The sequence below is a fragment of the Nycticebus coucang genome, chromosome 2, assembly GCF_027406575.1.
Source record: "Nycticebus coucang isolate mNycCou1 chromosome 2, mNycCou1.pri, whole genome shotgun sequence".
In the NCBI taxonomy this organism is placed as follows: domain Eukaryota; kingdom Metazoa; phylum Chordata; class Mammalia; order Primates; family Lorisidae; genus Nycticebus; species Nycticebus coucang.
The window spans coordinates 1,164,557-1,185,926 of NC_069781.1; the positions used below are offsets into that span (position 1 = coordinate 1,164,557).

Consider the following 21,370-nt stretch of genomic DNA (forward strand, 5'->3'; position numbering starts at 1 on the left):
CATCCATCTGTCCATCCCTTTGTCCATCTACTTCCCCTCTATACAACCATCCACTTATCTGTCCATCATTCATTCACCCATTCATCCATTCACCCATATGTGCACCTGTCTGTCCACCCATCCATCTATCCATCCATTTGTCTACCATGTGACCATCCCTCTTCCCAATCATAGGTGTTGAGCCTCCTGTGTGGCAGGTACCAACCACCTTGGAATCGGGACCAGTGATGGAGAAGACAGGTCTGCATCTTCCCCTGTGCAGCTGGTGTGACTGTGCCAGATGCCCGGAAGGTTAGTTAGGTTGTGCTGTGGCAAGCACCACATGCGGGGTCATTTGCATGCGTGGTAGGTACCGATTTTGTGGGGCCTTTGGGGAGGGCTTCCAGTCTGCTATCCCTGCCCAGCTGCCCACTCCAGAATCTTCTTGGTCCTGCACTGCTGCCCTGCAAGAAGCATGTGTGGGAGACACGCTCCATCACACAGGGGTGCGGGGATGGCCTGTTTTCAGAGGGACTCTGGACAAGCCCAGTGAGGAGCCACCCTCCTGACCCAGGAGATGGAAGCAGTCAGGAGCCAGGAGGCATCTCTCTGGATGGTCTTTGCTCTCTAGTATTGCCAGAGACTGCTAGACCAGCTCCCTGGCTGCTCCCCTGAGTGTGATGGAGGCTGAGATGGGCACTGACCTAGGAGGGCTGAGGAGTGGGCTGCTCTTGCTGGTCAGGCAGCGTGACCGTCAAAGTACAACCACCTGGCAGGAGTGCACAGCCAGGGCTGGGGTGGGCAGGCTAGGACAGGGGCACTGGGGCCATGGCCTTGGCTCTTTGAGGCTGTTTCTGAACCATCTCCTGAACCCTCCTGGCTGCCCTGAGCTGACACCGGCTAGAGGAGGGACCTCAGACTTACACACCTGAGGGGCCCAGGAAGAGGGATGCAGAGGGCAGTGCAGCATTCAGAGACACACACTCACTCACACTCACACGGTCTCCCTGATGGTGCAATGCCGCTTGAGGGCTGGGGACCAGCAGGGCGGCCCTGCAAGGTCAGTAGCCCTTGTTTCTGCTGCTCGCCCACCCCAAGGTTAGGGTGGTCACACTGTGGGCTTGGCAAGGAGTGTTTATTCCTGCTGACGGCTCTGGGCTTATGAGGCATGCAAGGCAGGGGCTGCTTCAACCTTCAACAGGTGCCCACCTGGTGCTGCCATTCTGGCAGGAGACAGAGGGGAACAGGAAAAGGGAGAGATGGGATGGTGTAGAGATGCAGCAAGGGAGGGGACACTGGGAAGGGGCTAAGGGATTTCCCCCAAGGGTGCTGCCTGCCTTGGTGCTCAGTAAGCCCCTGCCCAGCTCCCAGACTCACTGCAGACCCAGTGGCCCAGCATGGTGGGCATACAGGTGTGCGTGCAGGTGTGTACAGACACGCACGTGCTCATGTGTGTTGAGTGTGCAAGCATGTGTTTGTCAGTACATGTTTGTGTGCACACACGTGAATGTGTACAGGGACTGTGTTCATGTAAAGCCCAGAGCCCAGACCTGAGAGCACAGTGGGAAATGTTCCAGGAGGAGGAAGGCCTAGGGGTATCCTCAACTCTCCTGGGGAGGGCCTGGCCTTCGGGGTTCTGGTGGTTGGGCTGGGGCTGCTGCCCAGGGCATAGAGTTCCTCCTGAGGTGAGCCAAGTTCCTGGTGAGCAGGGCAGGGTGCAAGGAGGAGGTGGCCAGGACAGGCACTCCAGGGGAGGTGGGGAGGAGGTGGCCAGGAGAGGGACCCCAGGGGACTGAGGAGGAAGTGGCCCAGAAAGGGACTCCAGGGGAGGTGAGATGGCCCAGGACAGAGACCCCATGGGACTGGGGAGGAAGAGGCCCAGACAGGGACCCCAGGGAAGGTGGGGAGGGGGTCGCCCAAAGTCAAGGATGGCAGAGACCAAGAAGCCATGAGGCCTCCCAGCCTGGCCCAGGCTGGCTCTAAGAACAGGCACCCGGAGCCAGCCAGACCTCAGCAACCCCCAGGGGACCTAGGGCTTTCGAGGCCCAGGGCAGGGCCCCTCTTCCACCACCTAGGTCCCCCATGCTCCATCCCATCCTGTGCCCTGTTGCCCTGTTACCAGCCAAGTCTGGGAAGGCGACATTTCTCTCCGAGAGGCCCTGAGTCCTGCCCAGGCAAAAGAATTTGTCCATTGTCCCGGTGGGCAGTGCCCAGTTTCTGCCTGTGGCCAAATGAGCATAGGGTGGCCCTCAGTGCCTGGTGAAGGGGTGCAACAGCCCCCAGCATCCTGGTGGGTAGGGAGGCAGGGTCTGGCCTCCAAACACGCCTTCAGGCCTTAAGCAAGGTGGGGCTCACCCAGCAGGCTGACTCTGACCACAGTCAAGCTGCTCGTCTGTCTGCGGGATAGCAGCAAGGCAAAATGGGTGTAGTCACTGTCCACCACCTGGATCTCCTCTCTGCTGGGCCCTGGCCCTGGGAGGGCACAGATATCAGGTTCCTCCTGGCCACTGCCCAGTCTACCCACCCATGGTCATCTCACCTGCATTGTGGTCTACCATGAAGTGTCCAGGCTGGGCTGCTGGGACCAGCACATAAGACCAAGTGTTGCAGCGCCGGCCCCTGCAAGAGTGATGGGCAGGGGCAGAAGGCTCTGGAAGTTGCCCAGGCCCAGCCAGAACGCCCCCCAGGAGGAATTCAGCTGTCCATTCACAGGGACCCACAGTAGGAGTGGCCAGGAGCCCTGTTTGGGCCCTGACCCATCTCAGACAACACAGAGGACTGGACCCTTCTCGCCCCAGCCTCCCAGCTGCCCTTGACCCTCCTGGAGGGGCAGTATGTGACTTGTCCCTCCTAAGGAGCACAGACAACCTCTCAGTGGCCTTGACCATTCTCATGCTGGTGGCTTCTCTTTGGCGGGAGAAAGACCCCCAAATCCACGTCATGCAATGATGAAAAAGGACATTTTTTTCTGGGGGTGCCCCTCACTGGGAATGCAAGGTGCATCCTGTGGGCATCATGGCCAGCAAGCCCCTGGGCTTTGCTGAGTGCTGCAGGGGCTGAGGCTGATGGCTCAGCGGAAGTGAGGGAAGGCACAGGATGGAGGCAGCCGCCTCGGGCTGACTTGAGCAGGCCTGGGAGCCCCACTCTGCCATTCCTTAGCAAGGCGTCCACTATTGCAGGGCGAAGTGCTTTTTGAGAAGTGACAAAGTGCAGCCTGGCCTGCAGGTACGGGCATGGGGAGGCTGCTCCGGTGCCCTCGTGGTTGAGCGGCATTCATGCTGGGTCCCCTGGCCTCCCCCATTAATCAACCATGGGCCCCAAACTGGGAACTAGAGATTTGTTCCAGAAAATGTCCTTTCTTCATCATTGCATGACGTGGATTTGGGGTTCTTTTTTTTTTTTTTTGTAGAGACAGAGTCTCACTTTACCGCCATCAGTAGAGTGCCATGATGTCACAGGACTCACAGCAACCTCTAGCTCTTGGGCTTCAGCGATTCTCCTGCCTCAGCCTCCCGAGCAGCTGGGACTACAGGCGCCCGCCACAACGCCCGGCTATTTTTTGGTTGCAGTTCAGCCAGGGCTGGGTTTGAACCCGCCACCCTCGGTATATGGGGCCGGCGCCCTACTCACTGAGCCACAGGCACCACCCAGATTTGGGGTTCTTTTTCAGGCCAAAGAAGAGCCACCAGCATGAGAATGGTCAAGGCCTCTGAGGGGCCTTGGGCTGTGCTCCTTAGGAGGGACAAGTCACATACTGCACCTCCAGGAGGGTCAAGGGCAGTGGTGGGGGTAGGGAGAGAAGGGTCCAGTCCTGTGTTCTCTGGGATGGGTCAGGGTTTCCCCAGGAACTGGAGACTCCTCAGTGACGGGTCTGCATGGATGACTTCCAGGGCTGGTGGTGGCTGTGCTTGCCATGGGCTTGGGGCAGAGGGCCAAGTGTAGCTCCCAGTCTCCTGAAGGCTGACCTGTCCCCTCTCCTTCCTGTTAGGAGCTACTTTGGGACTATACCACCAAGCCTCCATGTGTGTTGTAGACACTATGCTACATGGAACCAAAATCTCTTAAGCAGTGAGGTTACCTGGTCCTCCCCTCCCCCTGCAGGCCAGGCAGGTGATGGAGGAGGGCAGCTGAGCCTGTGGGGGCAGGGCAAGAGTGAAGAAGCTGGTAGTGGTATTGGTATCCCCCAAAGGGGTTGCACCGCCCCCCACAAGAGTCCTGCAGGCTGCCCACCAAGGACCTACTTCTCCCAGCCAATCAGAGCCCCTGCCCTCCTGTCTGAAGTGACCCAGTCAGGAAGGGCACGTGACTCACAAAGAGCCAATCAGAGGCTGTTCCCAGGCTGGCCTAGATGCCCCCTCCCCGCTTCACTGGGAACCTGAGACCTGTCAGCTTGGGCTGTCTGCCATGTGAGCAGAAGGCAGGTGGGACAGGCAGAACTGGGGTTGGAGGCTGAGCATAGTGTTTGTGCTCCTGGATTCAGCTGTATCTGAAATCCATCAGCTCTAGGCATACAGATCTGCAGCCCAGGAAATGCTTACCTTCTGAGCTGGGTTTGGTCACTGGCAGCCAGTCATAAAGCCATCAATGCTGAACTTAGCATTAGAAGGGGCCTCAGGACGTGGCCACAAAGCCCAGGGGATACCTGAGTTGTGGACACTGGGACACAGGCCTGGGGTCCTCACCTGCTTGGGACGGCAGGGACAGCCACTCACCGGGTCATGGCGTTTGACACCTTGAAGTGGCCATCAGGAGTCAGCTCGAAAGTGGTTGTGAAGGGGCTCAGGAGGGCCCGGTGCTCCTTCTGGAAGGTGTTGCTTGCCAGCCCAAGGACAAACCACTCTCCCTGGAACTGTGGGGACAGGCGGTGCAGGGCCAGAGCCCCCTCCCTCCAGCCCTGGTCTCCTCAAGTGGCCCTGGGGCCAGGTCTGTGCCAGTGACACTGGCAGGAGCCAGAGCTGCCCTGACATGGGTGGCCCTCCTGAGCCTCCCCACATATAGAGAGAGATTGGGAGGGGTTCCAGGAGGGAGACCCAAGAACTCTGTTTAGGGTCCTTTTCTGTTGGAGGCTGGAGACTTGTCTGGGGGTCCTGAGAGCACGGTCCCAGCCCTGGTAGAGTGGGCTGACCTGACTGGACACCCTGGGCAGTGCCCCCTGGAGTGCATGGGCTCCTCCCTCCCCACATTTGGTCAGCTGCCTGGGAGCCCCATACCTGTTCTCCTTGGAAGCTCTGCATCTGAGATGGCACAGGCTGGGGACTCAGGGTCTGACCCCATAGGACATCCAGCAGTGTGAGCAGAAGCCACACCGTGTACCAAAGCCTCATCCTGGCCATTCCCTGCCCAACCAACAGAGGAGGAAATGGCCATTGGAGGGCGGGCTCCAGACCTCCTTCCTTAGGGCCACCTGGCAGGGCTCCTCCCTAGCACTGGAAGGACGGGCAGGTGCTGGATGGGGCAGGGCCTCCCCTGATTTGGCCATCCTATCCCCCAGGGTCTCCTGGGTCCTCACCTGAGGGGCAGGGACTCACTGTGTGCCCCAAGCCCTTGCTTTCAGATTCCCGAGCACCCCAGCTCTGCACCCCTCGTCTCTCTTCCAACTGTCCCACTTTAGGGACAGAGGCCCCAGTCACCCCTGTCACAGAATATCTCCTTCCAGACAGAGAGTGTGACCTGGCACAGTCCTGCCCAACAGGGCCCGGCTGTGGTCAAGCCAGGGAGTGCCCCTCCACAGAGCCTTGGCCTGCTAGCCCCAGGTGCTCCCCACCTCCCTGAACCACGGTGTGGGCTGCTGTGCAGGAACAGGATATAGCAGGTTGAGCTGCCCACCCAGGGGTGAAGGCTGGTTGGATGGCGCTGAGAGGCAGAACCCAGTGGAAGACATAGGCACCCCTAGAGAACCACCGAAGGTTAGCAATGATGGGCTGGGGCTCCATCGCCCTGGGGCCCCAAGGACAACAGGGCTGGGAAGGAAAGACCACACCTGACCCCTCCTTCCCCACCTCCACTGCCAGCTGAGCCTGGGGGAACTGGACTCTGAGCTGAAGGTCACCGTTGTGCCAGGCACCTCTGGCTCACAACCTGCCTAAGAGCTGCTGGCCCGGGTCACCTCTTCCATACCTCTGTCTTTCCCCCTCCCCAACCTGGGCCATCTCCTCCCCTCACCCAGGTGCCCTGTCCTGGGCCACCCGCTCTCAGCTCCTGGGTTCCCCCTCCTGGGCCACCTCCTCCCTGTACTCTGGGTGCCCTGTCCTGGGCCATGTCCTCTCAGCCACTGGGGCCCCCAAACCTGAGCCACCTCCTCCCCTCACCCAGCCTTGTTCACAGGGGACTTGGGGCCACCTGGACCTCAGTGTCCCTATGATAGGAGAGTTTGCTGTGCCTTTTCTGGTCACCACACTGTACTAGTTCAGGGAATGGCCTAGAATAGAAAAGTTGCAAGTAACACGTATCGGTCGTCCCAAGCTCCTCCTGAACCTCTACCTTCTTCCACCTCCTCCCAGTGGTCCAGGAAGCCGGCAGCAGCCTTGGCCCTGCACTCAGCATGGGCTGCCACACCCCTTCCTGCACCTAGCCTGTCTACAGGGCACTCTGGGAAGATTTGGGATCACAGTCAACAGCTTGTCTGGAGCAGAAAACAGTCTCCCTGGACCCCTGCCCATGCAAGGCCCTGTGGGGACCCAGCCTTCTCTAATCAGGGAGGCCGCTGGGCTGTGTCCTCAGCACAGAAGGTCCTGCACCAAGCCAGGCCCTGTGCTTCCACCTGTACTCACTGCTTTTGCCCTGGGGGTCTGTGTGCCTCTCCAGTTGGCCAGCTGCTGTTAACTTTGTTGTATTTGGCTTCCCCAGAACCTCCTGGGCTGGAGAAAGGCAGGAGGCATCCCCACCTGGGGAGCTGCAGAAGTGCTCTTCCAGTTATAAGTGCTGGTGGGGTGGGCACGTGAGCACCACCCCCACCCCAGCCAGTGTGGGAACAGCTGCTGCAAGGATAGCCTGGCCATTCCAGGACAAGAGGGGGGGTGGGGCTGGGCTCCAGGGAGGATCCAGTGCTGAAAAGGGCCTTCCACAAGACCTGCGTTGTTGGGAGCCACAGCGACACCCACCATACCCCTAGGAGCTTGCGTTCAGGAGCAGCTACACCTCCCCACAGTGAGCCCCTCTCAGTGCCCTGGATCCTTCCCACCTTTCCCATCTCTTCCTCTGCTTCCTCCTCACTCTTGGCCTCTGTCCTCTGTCCTTGTCCTCTACAGGCTCTGCTTCTTTCCAGGCTGCTCCTGGGGTTAGCCCTCTCTCTCCTCTCAGCCCCCAGAACTCTGCCCGAAGACTCTGTCCTGAGCAGTGAGAGACCTCTGGGAGAGGATGCAGGGATGGTTGGTGGTGCCCATAAGGGGTAGTGTGGGGCACCTGGGCTCTGGGGGCCTGGACACAGACCCCTCATGTCCTGACAAGGCAGGCGAGAGCTTCCCAGGCTCATGAGCCCCCTCTAGGTATAATGCCTGCAGGTCTCCAGCAAGACAGCTAACAATTCAATGTTATTTTATCTTAGATTTTTTTGAGACAGACTCTCACTTTATCATCCTCGGTAGAGTGCACAGTTCACAGCAACCTTCAACTCCTGGGCTTAGGCGATTTTCTTGCCTCAGCCTCCTGAGTAGCTGGGACTACAGGCACCCGCCACAATGTCTGGCTATTTTCTTAGATTTTTTTTTTTTGAAGCTATTTTTCTTCTAAGATATTGAAAAATAATAGGGGCAGTGCCTGTGGCTCAAAGGAGTAGGGCACCAGCCCCATGTGCTGGAGGTGGTGGGTTGAAGCCCAGCCCCGGCCAAAAACTGCAAAAAAAAGAAAGAAAAAGAAAAATAATAGAATACCTATTATAACAAAAAGGCAAAACACAAATAATAAGAAATACTATACTGATTGCAAGAGGGACTTTACCTAACAATTGCAATCAGTGTAACCTGGCTTATTGTACCCTCAATGAATCCCCAACAATAAAAAAAAAAAAATGAAATACTGTACTTTTTGCCAGGCACGGTGGGTCATGCCTATAATCCTACTACTCTGGGAGGTCAAGGTAGGTGGATTGCTTAAACTCAGGAGTTTGAGACCAGGCAGAGCAAAAGCAAGACCCTGTCTTTACTAAAAACAGAAAAATTAGCCGAGCGTTTGTGGTAGGCAACTGTAGTCCCAGCCACTTGGGAGGCTGAAGCAAGAGGATCACTTGAGCCCAAGAGTTTGAGGTTGCTGTCAGCTGTGACGTCATAGCACTCTAACCTGGGGGACAGAGTGAGACTCTGCCTCAAAAAAAAAAAAAAAAGGAAGAAAAAGAAAAAGAAGTAACTGTGGTGTGAAATAATTATTCATACAGAGGTATCTGAAAATTTAACTAGAGCTTATTGCCCACTTCTGTAATGAAATGTGCTGCACTTTGAGTGCTCTGTGTACTTCAGTGTGTGTGAAGAGCCATGTAACCACTGGGTTCACACGGCCTGTCCAGACCTGCGAGGCTGAGATTCGGAAGGTTAGGCCTGGACCACACTGACACCAACCATGCAATTAGGAGGGTCTTTGGCGCCACCCGGCAATGCTCAACCCTCCCTGAGGGAGAAGAGGAAAGAGCCTATGAACCCAGCCAATTGCCCCCAGAGCAAGGCCCTCTTTCTCCATGGGGCATGAGGCTCTTCTGGGGCTTAGGCTACGAGGCTGAGGGTCTTCTAAGTCCTAAAGCCCTGTGACAGGGTGCCCTGCAGGCTCTATTTTGTGGTCTCTGGGCTATGGGAGGGCAGACTCTCCTGGGCCTTCTCCCTCCCAGGTGCTGGAGCCAGGACCTGTCTTGTCCCAGCCCTGTTTGCCTGTCCCTCACTGGGAGCCCAACTGTGGAGGGACACTGGGGGGCACAGTGCAGCAAGCCCCACCTGCAACCAACATGGTGGTACCAGGGTTGCTGTGGTCTCCTCCCCCAACCACTGTCTGAGTGCCTTTTGTCCTGGGCTGAGCCAGCAGCAAGGTGGGCAGGCCTGGGCTGGGACTGGACAGTGATCCTTCCTGTTCTGTGGCCCGCAGCTCAGCTGGGGTGTATTGGGTCCTCTGGTGGCTCAAGGTTCCTCCACCCCTAGCCCCACCACGTTGGTTGGTTGGTGGCTGTGCAGTGGATTGGGAGCTCCAGAGTAGGGACCTGCCCTCCTTGTGGCCCCAGGACCTGTACATCAAGGGTGCTTCAGAAATACTTATCAGATGGATGCCTGGGGCCTCTCTCGGCCAGTTCCTAGCTAGCTGGTTTGAGCTGACACCCAGATCCTGGATCCCTCAGCCCCAACCCAGGGATGATTTTTTTTGGGGGGTGGGGGGACAGAGCCTCACTATGTCATCCTTGGTAGAGTGCTGTGATGTCACAGCTCATAGTAACCTCAAACTCTTGGGCTTAAGCAATTCTCTTGCCTCAGCCTCTCAAGTAGCTGGGATTACAGGCGCCCACCACAATGCATGACTATTTTTTTATTGCAGTTGTCATTATTGTTTAGCAGGGCTAGACCGGGTGGCCAGCACCCTAACCACTGAGCTACAGACGCCAAGCCAGGGCTGATGTTTGACCTCAGGACAGAGCAGACCCTCCCCCAAGTTCTCCCAAAATATTACTGAAGGGACAGTGAGGGTGGATGAGACTTGCACGTAAAGCCTGGGCAGGGCTGTAGGCCCCCGTGGGCAATACCAAACACTAACATAGTCAAGGGAAGCTCATGAGGGCCTTGCTGAGAGGCTAACACAGACAATGGTGGGAGCCAACTGACCCCTTGAGGAGGAAGAGCAGCCTGGGCTGTGCAGGACAATGGCCATGGAGGGGCAGTCTTGGAGCCAGGCTGAGCACCTTGGAGCCATCAGAGCACAGGATACACCTGCCAGGAGCACCCCTCCCTGATCACCAGAGCAGCTGGAATCTGCCCAGTGCATGCTATGATGACCTCCAGCAAATGGAAAGCCCCAGGGAGGTGGGGATGGGGAACAGGGAGGAGAATGCTTTCTATGTGAGGACAGGTCCAGGGTGGACAAAAAGGAGTCAGGGGCCCAGTCTGAGACATTTAATGAGAAGGCATGCCCCCCACAGCCACTGAGCTTGGGGACAGGCCCTGACCCAAGGCCTGGACTCGTTGGTGGTGCCCAGGGATCCATGAGGAGGGGCAGCAGGCACCCCTCCAGTGGGGTCCCTCTCCAGCAGGGTCTTCTCCTGTGTGCCTGGCTTCAGCGTCTCGCTTCTACAGCGGAGAGGGACTCAGAACGCAGCCCTCACTGCGGCGCCCCAACCCGGGCCTACTGCCCACTCACCATCCAGGACATGGAACTGGTCTGCAGCCTCGCAGAAGCCTGGAGGTCCAGGCAGTAGTGGTTAGGGCTGATAAGGGCCTCAGCTAGGAGGGGAAGAAGAGGCTGAGAAGGCATCTAAAATCTGCTGGAGACACTCACCATACTTGGGAAAGAAGAAGACCTGGTCCTCAGTCAGATGGGCCTCTTGGACTCGCCGCTCAAACCCACTCAAGGCTGAATTACTCACAGGGAGGGAGCGGGCTGTGAGGGGGACAGGGGTCCTGGGGTCCAGGCACCAGGCAGGGAGGTGCTGGGGACAGGGTCTGTATGTGGCTGGGACTCAACCCACCAGCTGCCCCCTGCCCTTCCCCCCAGACACTACACTAGGTTCCTGCCTATCAGGACAGTCAGAAATAGGGGAAGGAGTCTGTGTTGTCCACCTGGGCTCTCCCAGCAGCCACCATGGCTCCTGCAGGAATGCAGAGAGCAGCCACCACGCACCATACAGCTTCACTGATAACTGCCCAGCCTGCTCCAGGTACAGAATGGCGAAATTCTGGTAGTCGGTCTCAGCGATGACCACGTGCGTGGCCCCTCGGGCGCCTCTGGCTGGGGCAGAGTCAGAGCAAACTCGTCAGCCCCTACCCTCCAGCCCTGGCCCCCATACCCTGGGCCCTTGCCTCACCTTGGAGCAGGAAGCGGCCAGGGACCCCTGTGTCTGCGTAGAGCTGGCGCACTTGCCAGCATATCCCATCCCTGGGGATTGGGGGGAGGTATGGAAGGGAGGTATGGAAGGCACTGTGCTTCACCCCAAGACACGGGTCCAGGCCACAGCAGAAGTGGGACTGGGGACCAGGGTGAGAGTGGGGAGCTGGGTTTAGGGTTGTTCTGGGACTCACAGCTTTCTGAAGGTGCTAACAGTCATAGCTGTGCCCTGGGGAGCCACACGCAGTGTAGTGGCCTCAGCCCGGTGGCCTTGCTCCTGCAGGAAGCGGCAAGCAGAGCCTACAGCCACGAGGAACCATGTCCCTGCAAACTGGCCACCGCCCACAGTTGGGGGGCTGAAGAGCATTGAGGTAACGGGCAGTCTGGGTCCACCCCTCACAGTAGGGTTGAGTCCTGCCCACACCACCCCCCAGCTTCTACCTGCTGAGCATCAAAACTGGCCTGGGGCTGGATGGTGCTGATGGGGGAAGGGGGCCGTGATGGCCTCCGAGCCCCCTGACTCAGCAAGGTGGTTGCCAGGAGCAGAGCCAAGAGAAGCACGGTCCCAGAGGGTAGCATGGTGGCAGTGGCGGTGGCAGCTGCACTGGGGGAGGCTGAGGGCTGGATACTGGGGTCAGAGTCCACTGTCCACAGCTGCCAGAAGCCCAGCCCAGGAAGTCTACATCTGTCCTGGCTTCCCCTGTTTCTGTCCTGGTCCAGGGTCCCCTCCATCCTCCTCAAAAGCCTAGCATGACTTGCTCTTCCCGGCAGGGCGGGACACCATGTCCTATGTACAAAGTCCAAGTTGACCTGTTTTTTGTCCATGTCCCCTAGCACTCCTTTGGACATCTGTCTCCCTTATACTGCCACCAGCCTGTCTTAGCCCCGTGGCCAGTTATCAATGAGTTCATGAAACCTCTTGCTCAGGGCCCGACTGCAGGGAGCGCAGGAGGCGCATCTCGAACCCATGTTCCATATTGCACCGCAGCACAGCTTTCAAGCGCCGGAGCCTGGCCACCGTTCCTCCCGGCCGCCAGGGGCGCAGCTTGCAAAGAGCCCGGTCATACGCAGGCGCACAAAGTGCCTGCCGGGCTTCCGGGTCCGATGCGCAGGCGCACGAGAGGCCGACGCGGGCTGCCGCGGGCTTGGCCTTTCTCGGCCATCGATGCTTCGGGAATCGTGGCTTCCAGCCTGGCAGGCTTCGCTGTAGAGACGCAGGCTCGGCGGCTGGAGCTGAGGGCAGAGCGGAGGGCGGAGGCGGCCCCGGTGAGTGCTCCGGAGAATCTCCCGGCCTCGCTGGTCCCATTTGACTTTGTCCGGCCGTCACTTAGGCTCCTCCCGTCTCGGCGCCACTTGGGCTGGTCCGGCCTTGTCCAGTCGTCCCCGGCAACCCCCTCTCCCAGGCGAATGGACGCACCTCCAGGTCACCCGCCCGGCTCTCGGCCGCAGTCGCTGTCCGCACCCCCAGCAGAGCTTCCCTAGGGTCACAGGGCAGAGGCCGAGGGCCAACCGCGCCGCGCCTCTTCTGGGAATGAAGTCTGTGTGGTGCTGACAGCTTGGAAGCCTCCGTGGTCAGGCCAGAGACGGGAGAGCTAGGGTCACATACTTCCTCCACCAGAGGCGCGCCCAGGGTCTCCCTTGCCCAGCGTGGGGGAGCTCGCGCTGCGAGGTCCTTGGCTGGGGCAGCGCCCGCGCCCGCGCCCCTCCCAACACGACCCGGCCAGTAGACCTCCAAGCGGGGTCAGTTGGTGGGGCTGGAGGAACAGCCCCATGTTTCTTCTTGGGGCTGGGGCGGAGGGGGTGTCAATATTTTACCTGGTCCCCCCAGGTAAGGGCAGCCATTCGTGGGGTTTCAGGGCCGCCCGGGCAGAATGTCACGATGGACGAGGGGGGCACGCCCCTGCTCCCCGACTGCCTCATCTACCAGATCTTCCTGAGCTTGGGCCCCGCTGATGTGCTGGCCGCTGGGCAGGTGTGCCGCCAATGGTATGCTGTATCCCGGGACGAATTCCTCTGGAGGGAGCAGTTCTACCGCTACTACCAGGTGGCCCGAGATGTGCCCCGACACCCAGGTCAGTGAGTGTCTACCCCTGAAGTCCACCTGGGTGGGCTGAGTGGGAGGCTGGGGCTGGCACCACCGTGTCCTGCATCCACAGCACCAGGCTCTGCACAGCCTTGAACATCCACCGTGAGGACTGTGGGTGTGGCACAGAGAGTGGACCAAGTCTCTCAGGGGTGGGGACACAGGGATCTCCATGAACTACCAAGTGTGCTCTCCAGCTGAGGCCTAGGCCAGAACTAGTGGGCACCACAGCCCCCAGTCCCCCACTGCGCTGGAAAGGTGTGCTGCAGCTACACTTTGGGCGCTTGGCCCTGACTGCAGAAAAGGAGGCTTGAGCCCAGGGGTGATGTTGCCCCTCCCACAGCGGCCACATCTTGGTATGAAGAATTCCGGCGGCTCTATGACATGGTGCCCTGTGTGGAGGTGCAGACGCTGAGAGAACATTCTGACCAGGTCCTGCACCTCAGCTTCTCCCACTCAGGATACCAGTTTGCTTCTTGCTCCAAGGACTGCACCGTGAAGGTGAGGCTACCCAGGCACTGTGATGTACCCCCCCACCCCTAACCTAACTAGGTGGGAAGGAAGGGTCAGGCCAGAGGTGAGACAGGGTAACCTCCCTGCATCCAGTGGAGAGGACCAGGTTGAAAGAACTTCTGCCAGGAACACACAGGACTGGTAGGAGAGGGTGACCCCAACTGCCAGTAAGAGAATGTCCCCAGGAAGGCTCCTGCTCCAGGGGCAGGCCACCAGCTCTCTGCACCCATGGGTAGGGGTAGGGGTGCGTGCCAGCTGGCTGGAAGGCATTCCTGCCCCATGGTGATTTCTGGGCAGAGCTGGCAAAACCAGGGCCTGATAACACTATGACAACACTCTCTACCTGGGACCTGCCTGGGTAGTTACCCAGCGCTGCCCCTGCCATGCAGATCTGGAACAATGACCTGACGATCTCGTTGCTGCACAGCGCAGACATGCGGCCCTACAACTGGAGTTACACCCAGTTCTCACAGTTCAACCAGGATGACTCGCTGTTGCTGGCTTCTGGGGTGTTCCTGGGGCCGCACAACTCCTCATCGGGTGAGATTGCTGTCATCAGCCTAGGTGAGCACAGGCCCTGGGACAGGCCACCTCCCACCCCCTGCTGGCAGCTTGCCCAGCCTTGGCCTCCCCCCAGACTCCTTCGTGCTGCTGTCCCGAGTGCGCAACAAGCCCTACGATGTATTTGGCTGCTGGCTCACAGAGACCAGCCTCATCTCTGGCAACCTGCACCGCATTGGGGACATCACCTCCTGCTCAGTGCTGTGGCTCAACCATGCCTTCCAGGTTCGGGCAGTGTGGGCTGGGGGACAGGTGAAGCAGGGCTTTTAGCAATGGGCTGCCTTCCCTTCGGCCTGGTGCCCACCCAGCTGTACCCTCGCCTATAGGATGTGGAGTCAGAGAATGTCAATGTGGTGAAGCGGCTCTTCAAGATCCAGAACCTCAATGCCAGCACCATCCGCACAGTGATGGTGGCCGACTGCAGTAGATTTGACAGCCCAGACCTCCTGCTGGACGCTGGGGATCTAGCCACAGCCCCCTGCCGTGTCTTTGACCTGGGCAGCGGCAGTGACAATGAGGATGAGGTTGCTGGCCCGGCCCCTGCCCACACCAAGGAGGGCTTTCGGCGCTTCCTGGACCATGTGTTAGAAGGGCGGACACAGCCACCACTATCAGAGCGTGTACTGGAGACCAGAGTGGCTAAGCTACTGGCCCAGGGACACACCAAGCCCCCTGAGTGCAGCACTGCCAGCACCAGGAACAAGTACCTCATCTTCACCACGGGCTGCCTCACCTACTCACCACATCAGATCGGTAACAGGCAGGGCAGAGCTGGCTGGCTGGGGGCACGCTGTTTGTGTGCTGCCCAAGAGCCTGGAGGGGAGGCTGGGCAGGGGGCCCAAGGGCCAGACAGCACATGAGTCCACAGCAGTTGGGATCATCCATTTGCTCCTAGATCATCCAGGCCCATGCCTGGCCTTGGTCCTGTGGGGAGGGCCAAATGATGAATGACAGGACAGATGCAGGCTGGGTCCTAGCCAATCAGTGACTGGAAGGGCCTCTCTGGTTCAAATCTGTCAAGCAGGCAGACACACAGATGGGCTGCTCAGGCATGGAGATGCCTTCAGGGTGGGGGTTGGACTAGGGGGGATGAACCTCCAGAATACTGGGTGGGGGCTCTCATTCTGGCGCACCCTGCAGGCATCAAACAGATCTTGCCGCACCAGATGACCACGGCAGGGCCTGTGCTGGGAGAGGGTCGGGGCTCTGACGCCTTCTTTGATGCACTGGACCATGTCATCGACGTGCATGGCCACATCATTGGCATGGGCTTGTCACCTGACAACAGGTGAGCCTCTGACAGTGTCCTGGGTGGGGTGCCAGCAGGTGGCCCATACCTAGCACTGTGCTCCCCTTGCCCAGGTACTTGTACGTCAACAGCCGTGCCTGGCCCAGTGGTGCAGTGGTGGCTGACCCCATGCAGCCACCGCCCATCGCAGAGGAGATTGATCTCCTGGTGTTTGACCTCAAGACCATGCGGGAGGTGAGGCGGGCCCTTCGTGCACACCGCGCCTACACGCCCAATGATGAGTGCTTCTTCATCTTCCTTGACGTCAGCAGGGACTTTGTGGCCAGGTGCGGGCTTGGGTAGACCAGGGATTGGGGCAGGTGTGGGCATCAGTAGGTGGGGCAGTGGGTTTACTTCATGCTGTCCTGGCAGTGGAGCTGAAGACCGGCATGGCTACATCTGGGACCGCCATTACAACATCTGCCTGGCCAAGTTGCAGCACGAGGACGTGGTCAACTCAGTTGCCTTCAGTCCCCAAGAGCAGGAGCTCCTGCTGACAGCCAGCGATGATGCTACCATCAAAGCCTGGCGCTCCCCACGCATTGTACGCACCCTTCAAGCCCGACGCCCACACCCCCGCCCTTTCTTCTGGTTTACTAACCAGAGGCGCTGAGGGTCACTGGTGTACTGGAGCCACTGGGGTCCCAATGAGGACACCATCAAGGCTTTGTGGTTGTCCCATGTGGGGAACAGAGAAGCTCAGTTCACAACAGTAACGCCTTAGAAAGGGGACAGCTGGACCCCAACACGCTCTTGCACGCAAAACTACTCACGCATCTGTGACACTCAGTACTAGGGTGGCTGCTGTGGGCAGTGCCAAAGACCTGCCATTCACTCCTGGCCAGCTTGGAGTGTACAGGACACTGGAGGCCCCCCTTCTCTCACACACCCCCGCAGGCTAGGTTAGGTCATACAGCCTTGAGCTGGCCATTGCCTAGGGCACTTGGGACAATCAGCACAACACCCTCAACCGGGTATGGACAGTACAGGACCTGGGTTTATGCACCGCTGGTCTTTGGAATATGCTGGTCAGTCTGCTGTGGGCCTGAGTGTGCTGCATGTCCACTTAACCACCTGTTCAGGTCGTGAATAAACAGTTGGCAACAGCATACTGTCGTCCAACCTGTCTTTAGCGAGGGGGACCCAAGACACAGATGCTGTGATGGCCCCGTGGTGTGGGCCTTATGGTAACCACCTGACAGGTGCTGAGGTGCTGGCATAAGTGCACATGGCCAGCCACTGTCACAAAGCCCTGTCCACTCTCCATGACCTCGAAGAGATACCTTAAGCACATTTCCAGTGGGTGGCAGTGTCCAGGCCTGCCAGGGTAAGGTGCCATGGGAACTAAAAGGGGTTTTGGCAGGTGGTCAGATCCCTGAGGGAGTTCCCTGGCTGGGGGAGGGTGTGGGAGGTCAGAGCTCAGTAGGGTGCAGGGAGGTGAGGACAAAACCCAGGTCCAAAGGCAGCAGCAGAGGGTCAGCTCTGGCTGGGCTACCTCCTATACCTCAGGGGTTCCCAGAGTACTGATGAGGAAAATTGGGCAGGGGTAGTGGACCTCCCAGGGGATCAGCTGTCCAGTGGCAACACCAATGTGCGCAACGGACTGGCATCCTACTTCCTTGGCTCCAATAATGGTCACAATCAACGCAATTGAGATAAAAGATACTGAGGAGACTTAATTGAATAACAAGGTAAATGTCCCTTCAGAGCCCGGCTGGCCTCAGGGAGGGCAGAGGACTAGGGCAGGGCCTTGAGTGGACAGGGTTGGGAAAGGCCCTGCAGGGAACCACGGCCTGCAAAGAGGCCCTACCCCACTAACTTGCAGATGTCACCAGGGAAGCTCTGGACCGTAGAGTTAACTCCGAACCACCAGACATGTGACAGTGGAGAAAGGAGGAAAGGCTGACAACACAGCACAGGAGGTCCCCAAACAGGCACGCAGGCGGGCTGGAATGACAAGACTTGAAGCCCATGAGAAAACCTCTTAACAGAGAAAGAAGCCAACAAATTCAACAAATACAATATGCTTCTGAGAAGTTGAAAAATAAAAATCAAGCAATTTCCTGGAAAGGACTTAAGATGTATCTAACCAAAGTCAAGGAACTAATGATAAAACCCAAATTCTAAGCTATAAATCAAAAGCAGACAAATCAACATGTGGGAATTTAAAAGGTGTCAAACAAATTGTATCAAGTTTCAATACAAGAAAAAACATTGGGCAAGATACACCCGATGTGATGGTCAGGAAGCAGAAGGTGGAGCATCACCCGGAGACGGTAAGCCATAGGAAAGGAATGGGAGGTGTGGACTGGATCCCCGTCTACAGGAGCTGTGGTAGAAACTTGATGTTCAAAGAGAAAATGGCTAAATTACAAAAAAACAAAAATCTGTGAAAAAATATATGCTGAAGTCTGAACAAAAAACCACCACACATATCTAGACACATTACTGTGACACAGAGAAGCCCCACCAGCTCTGAGAAGAGCACAGCGCCCAGCAGGCAGGTCCCCAGGGGGCCCGGAGCCCCGTGGGACTGGCACTGTGGGCCATTCTCCCTCAGTACTGGTGGACTAGGCTCAACCTTGAGACTGGGAGTGAGTGCAGGCTCCAGGCAGGAAGAGCTGCTCTGCGGGCTGGGATGGGAACATGTGCTGCTCCAGAGTGGGGGGGGGACCCAGATTCCTCTCCCTCCTATTCTTTTCTGCTCAGGCAGCTCCTGTCAGTAGGAGCAGTGGCTCCAGAAACTTCAAGAGCCAAACTCTGTTTCTTTGTCTCTGTTCTTCTGCCACATGGACTCCGACATGGCCCAATCAAGGAAGGGAAGTCAAAATGGGGTAACCAGAGCCAATTACTTGGCTGAAGAACCAGTAGGGGACCCACCAACCAACAGCAAAGGAGAAAGCTTGGGAAAGTATCCCTTTAAAGCCACTTGGTTTATGAACGCACGGCTCCCAAACAAACAGCACATACATGGACTGGATTACAGTGGTCATACCCCAGACTCGAGAACTCACAGACCAGCCACATGTCCCAGGAGGTGGCACCAGCCTGAACAGCAGTGGCCTCGGAGACTGAAGCCCACGCAGGGCAGTGGGATGTGGGCATAGCTCTTACAAGACCAAGTGCCTGCTAACAAAGATGCCATTTCCCACAGCACAGAAATAAGATCAGGGTCTCATAAAGCAATGCAGGCAGTCCCTGCTGTGCGCACAACTTGCACTGATGAATAGAAGTCCCCAAGTTACAAATACCTGACTGACGTATGATTCACACTTATGAACAGGAGCTATCCTGGGTGATAGGTAAATGTGCCTGTTCCGACTTATGGACAAATTCAACTTAAGAACAAACCAAGAGAACCTATCTTGTTTGTAACCCAGGGACTGCCTATACTCAAAATCTCTAGGATATAAGCCAAACTTACTTGATAAATAAAGTGAAGGCCGGATGCCAAGGTTCATGCCTGTAATCCTAGCACTCTGGGATGCCAAGGCAGGAGAACTGCTTGAGGCCAGAAGTCTGAGACCAGCCTGAGGTAGACAGAGAACCTATCTTTACAAAAAAATAGAAAAATTAGCTAGGTATGGCGATGCACACCTGTAGTCCCAAGGCTAACGCAGGAGGATCACTTTAGCCCAGGAGTGTGAGGTTGCTATGCCCTATGACTATACCACTGCACTCCAGCCGAGGCAAGGGGTCTCCCACAGAGTGAGACTCTGTCTCAAGAGGAGAAATAAAAAAGTGAAAACTTAACAACAGAAAAGACAAAAAGACGGATGGAAAAGGGTAAGAAGTCACAGATGCTGAAATTATCTGACCAAGACTTGCTTTAACAAATCCTGTGAAAAGTCTTGGCAAAAAAATAGGTGATATAAAAGAACCAAATGGAATTAGACATATAAAGCAAAATAACCAAAGTAACAGAAGATGAGGGGAAAAGATTTGTGAACCTGACTGAAGACAGACCCACTGAAACGGTCCAATCTGAACAACATAAAGAAAAAAATTGGAGGAAAAACGAAAATTAAACCCAAGCTTCAAAGGACTGTAGGACAGTAACTAAAGGTCTAACATTTGTGTCATGGGAAGCCCAAGAGGAGGAGAGAAAGAGTGATTTGCAAAAATAATGACTAGAAACTCCCCAAATATGGTAAAAGTATGAATACGCAGATTCAAGAAGTCAAGCAAACTCATACAGGATAAACCCAAAGAAATCTACACCAGGACATGTCAAACTAGTGAATACTAAAGACAAAAAAAAAAAAAAAATTCTTAAAAGTAGTGAGATAACAGACACGCTACCTCCAGGGATACTGGTCTGAATGAACACAGCTTCTCATCAGAGTCCACGGAGGACACAGGAAATGGCACATTTTCAAAGTGCAGGGGTTAGGGATGGGGGTGTGGTGGCAGTGCCTGTAAACCCAGCATTATGGGAGGCTGAGGCAGGAGGATGGCTTGAGCCCAGGAGTGTGAAGTTGCTGTGAGCTATGATGATGCCACAGCATCTCCAGCCTGGGAGACAGGGTGAGAACATGTCTCAAGTAATAATAATAATAAAAAAACGGAATACTAAAAATGCTCTATTAACTATATCATTACAGGCAGGAAAGATGACAACAAGACAAAAACAGAACCAACAGGGAACAAATAAACTGGTGAACTAAAAAAATCTATCAATACTTACATTATGTCAAAACCAATCTTAAATGAAAAGTAAAGATGCAACTATGCCATCCAGAAGAAATTTACATCAAATGTAAAGAGACAGCTGGCAAGGTGGCTGACACCTGTAATCCCAGCACTCTGGGAGGCCGAGGTAGGTAGACTGCCTGAGGTCACAGGTACAAGACCAGCCCGAGCCAGAGTGAGACCCTTGTCTCTAAAAACAGCCCAGCGTTGTGGCAAGCACCTGTAGTCCAGCTGCTTGGGAGACTGAGGAAAGAGAATCACTTAAACCCACGAGTATGAGATTGCTGTGAGCTGTGATGCCACAGCACTCTACTGAGGGGGATAAAATGAGACTCTGTCTCAAAAAAAAAGAAAGAAAAAAAAGATACATAGTTTAAAATTAAAAAGATGGAAAATTCATAGCATAAAAGCATTAATCAAAGCAAACAGGATCAGCTGAATCAATATTAAACAAAGTACACTTCAGAAAAAGGATTCCCTACAATGAGGAATATTACACAATGATAAAAGGGTTAAGTTCACCAAAAAGATACCATAATTCTGAACAGTATTCTCCTGACAACAAAGCCTTCAAATACATGAAGTAAAAAGTGACAGGACTAAGAGAAGAAACAGACAAACCTATGAGTACAGTGAGACTTTAGCACTCCTCTCTCAGTTATATACATAAAAGTAACAAGAAGTCAGGCTGGGCAGGTGGCTCACCAGTGTTCCCAGCACTCTGGGAGGCCGAGGTGGGTGGAGCTTGAGCTCAGGAGTTCCAGACCAGTCTGAGCAAGAATGAGACCCTGTCTTTACTAAAAATAGAAAAACTAGCTGCACCTGTAGCCCTAGCTACTCAGGAGGCTGAAGCAAGAGGATTGCTTGAGCCCAGGAGTTTTAGGTTGCTGTGAGCTATGAAACTATAGTACTCTACACCAGGTTCACACTCAACACCAGGTCCACAGAGTAAGACTCTGTCTCAAACAAACAAAAAAAAAACAGTAACAAGAAGTCAGCAAGGGTACAGAACTGAACACCCCCATCACCATTGTGCTGGTGGCCTGAGGCTGCTCTAACAAAGCACCATAAGTTGGATGGCAACAGGATGTGCAGCCTCACAGCACTGGGGCCAGAAGCTGCAGCAGACGGTGCTGGCAGGGCATGCTCCCTCGGAAGCCCTCACCTCACCCAGCTCCTGGTGGTCTGCCAGCAGTCTGTGGGGCTGCCCGTTCTGTGCTTGTATGGCCACCTTCTGTCCTCTTACCACC

At 56.2% G+C, this 21,370-nt stretch overlaps 3 protein-coding genes across 9 annotated transcripts; 1 reads left to right on the plus strand and 2 right to left on the minus strand.

Annotated features, from left to right (window-relative positions):
- Window positions 1-987: 987 nt before the first annotated feature.
- On the minus strand, window positions 988-7,018 carry LCN12 (lipocalin 12). 3 transcript variants are annotated; one of them, XM_053557445.1, is made up of 6 exons: window positions 6,750-7,018; window positions 5,190-5,315; window positions 4,692-4,828; window positions 2,519-2,598; window positions 2,335-2,451; window positions 988-2,200 (listed from the first exon to the last, which is right to left on the minus strand). In XM_053557445.1, exons 2-6 carry the CDS (start codon window positions 5,310-5,312, stop codon window positions 1,959-1,961), a joined length of 699 nt encoding a protein of 232 aa, XP_053413420.1. In that variant the 5' UTR covers window positions 5,313-5,315; window positions 6,750-7,018; the 3' UTR covers window positions 988-1,958. The 3 variants fall into 3 exon arrangements, with proteins under 3 accessions (XP_053413420.1, XP_053413426.1, XP_053413410.1); XM_053557451.1 differs by having other exon boundaries at window positions 988-1,202; window positions 2,099-2,200; window positions 2,519-7,018; XM_053557435.1 differs by having other exon boundaries at window positions 2,519-7,018.
- A 3,022-nt stretch (window positions 7,019-10,040) lies between these two features.
- Window positions 10,041-11,990, minus strand: C8G (complement C8 gamma chain). 4 transcript variants are annotated; one of them, XM_053557406.1, is made up of 7 exons: window positions 11,425-11,990; window positions 11,178-11,314; window positions 10,964-11,034; window positions 10,719-10,887; window positions 10,438-10,559; window positions 10,300-10,338; window positions 10,041-10,229 (listed from the first exon to the last, which is right to left on the minus strand). In XM_053557406.1, the coding sequence occupies exons 1-7, from the start codon at window positions 11,830-11,832 to the stop codon at window positions 10,216-10,218; spliced, it is 960 nt and encodes a 319-aa protein (XP_053413381.1). In that variant the 5' UTR covers window positions 11,833-11,990; the 3' UTR covers window positions 10,041-10,215. The 4 variants fall into 4 exon arrangements, with proteins under 4 accessions (XP_053413381.1, XP_053413399.1, XP_053413375.1 ...); XM_053557424.1 differs by having other exon boundaries at window positions 10,041-10,338; window positions 10,438-10,539; window positions 10,780-10,887; XM_053557400.1 differs by having other exon boundaries at window positions 10,041-10,338.
- Window positions 11,991-12,104: 114 nt separating this feature from the next.
- Window positions 12,105-16,537, plus strand: FBXW5 (F-box and WD repeat domain containing 5). 2 transcript variants are annotated; one of them, XM_053557388.1, is made up of 9 exons: window positions 12,105-12,249; window positions 12,840-13,055; window positions 13,410-13,567; window positions 13,969-14,143; window positions 14,217-14,365; window positions 14,467-14,893; window positions 15,281-15,428; window positions 15,503-15,715; window positions 15,801-16,537. In XM_053557388.1, the coding sequence occupies exons 2-9, from the start codon at window positions 12,863-12,865 to the stop codon at window positions 16,039-16,041; spliced, it is 1,704 nt and encodes a 567-aa protein (XP_053413363.1). In that variant the 5' UTR covers window positions 12,105-12,249; window positions 12,840-12,862; the 3' UTR covers window positions 16,042-16,537. The 2 variants fall into 2 exon arrangements, with proteins under 2 accessions (XP_053413363.1, XP_053413370.1); XM_053557395.1 differs by lacking the exon at window positions 12,105-12,249 and adding an exon at window positions 12,278-12,723.
- The last annotated feature ends 4,833 nt before the right edge of the window (window positions 16,538-21,370 follow it).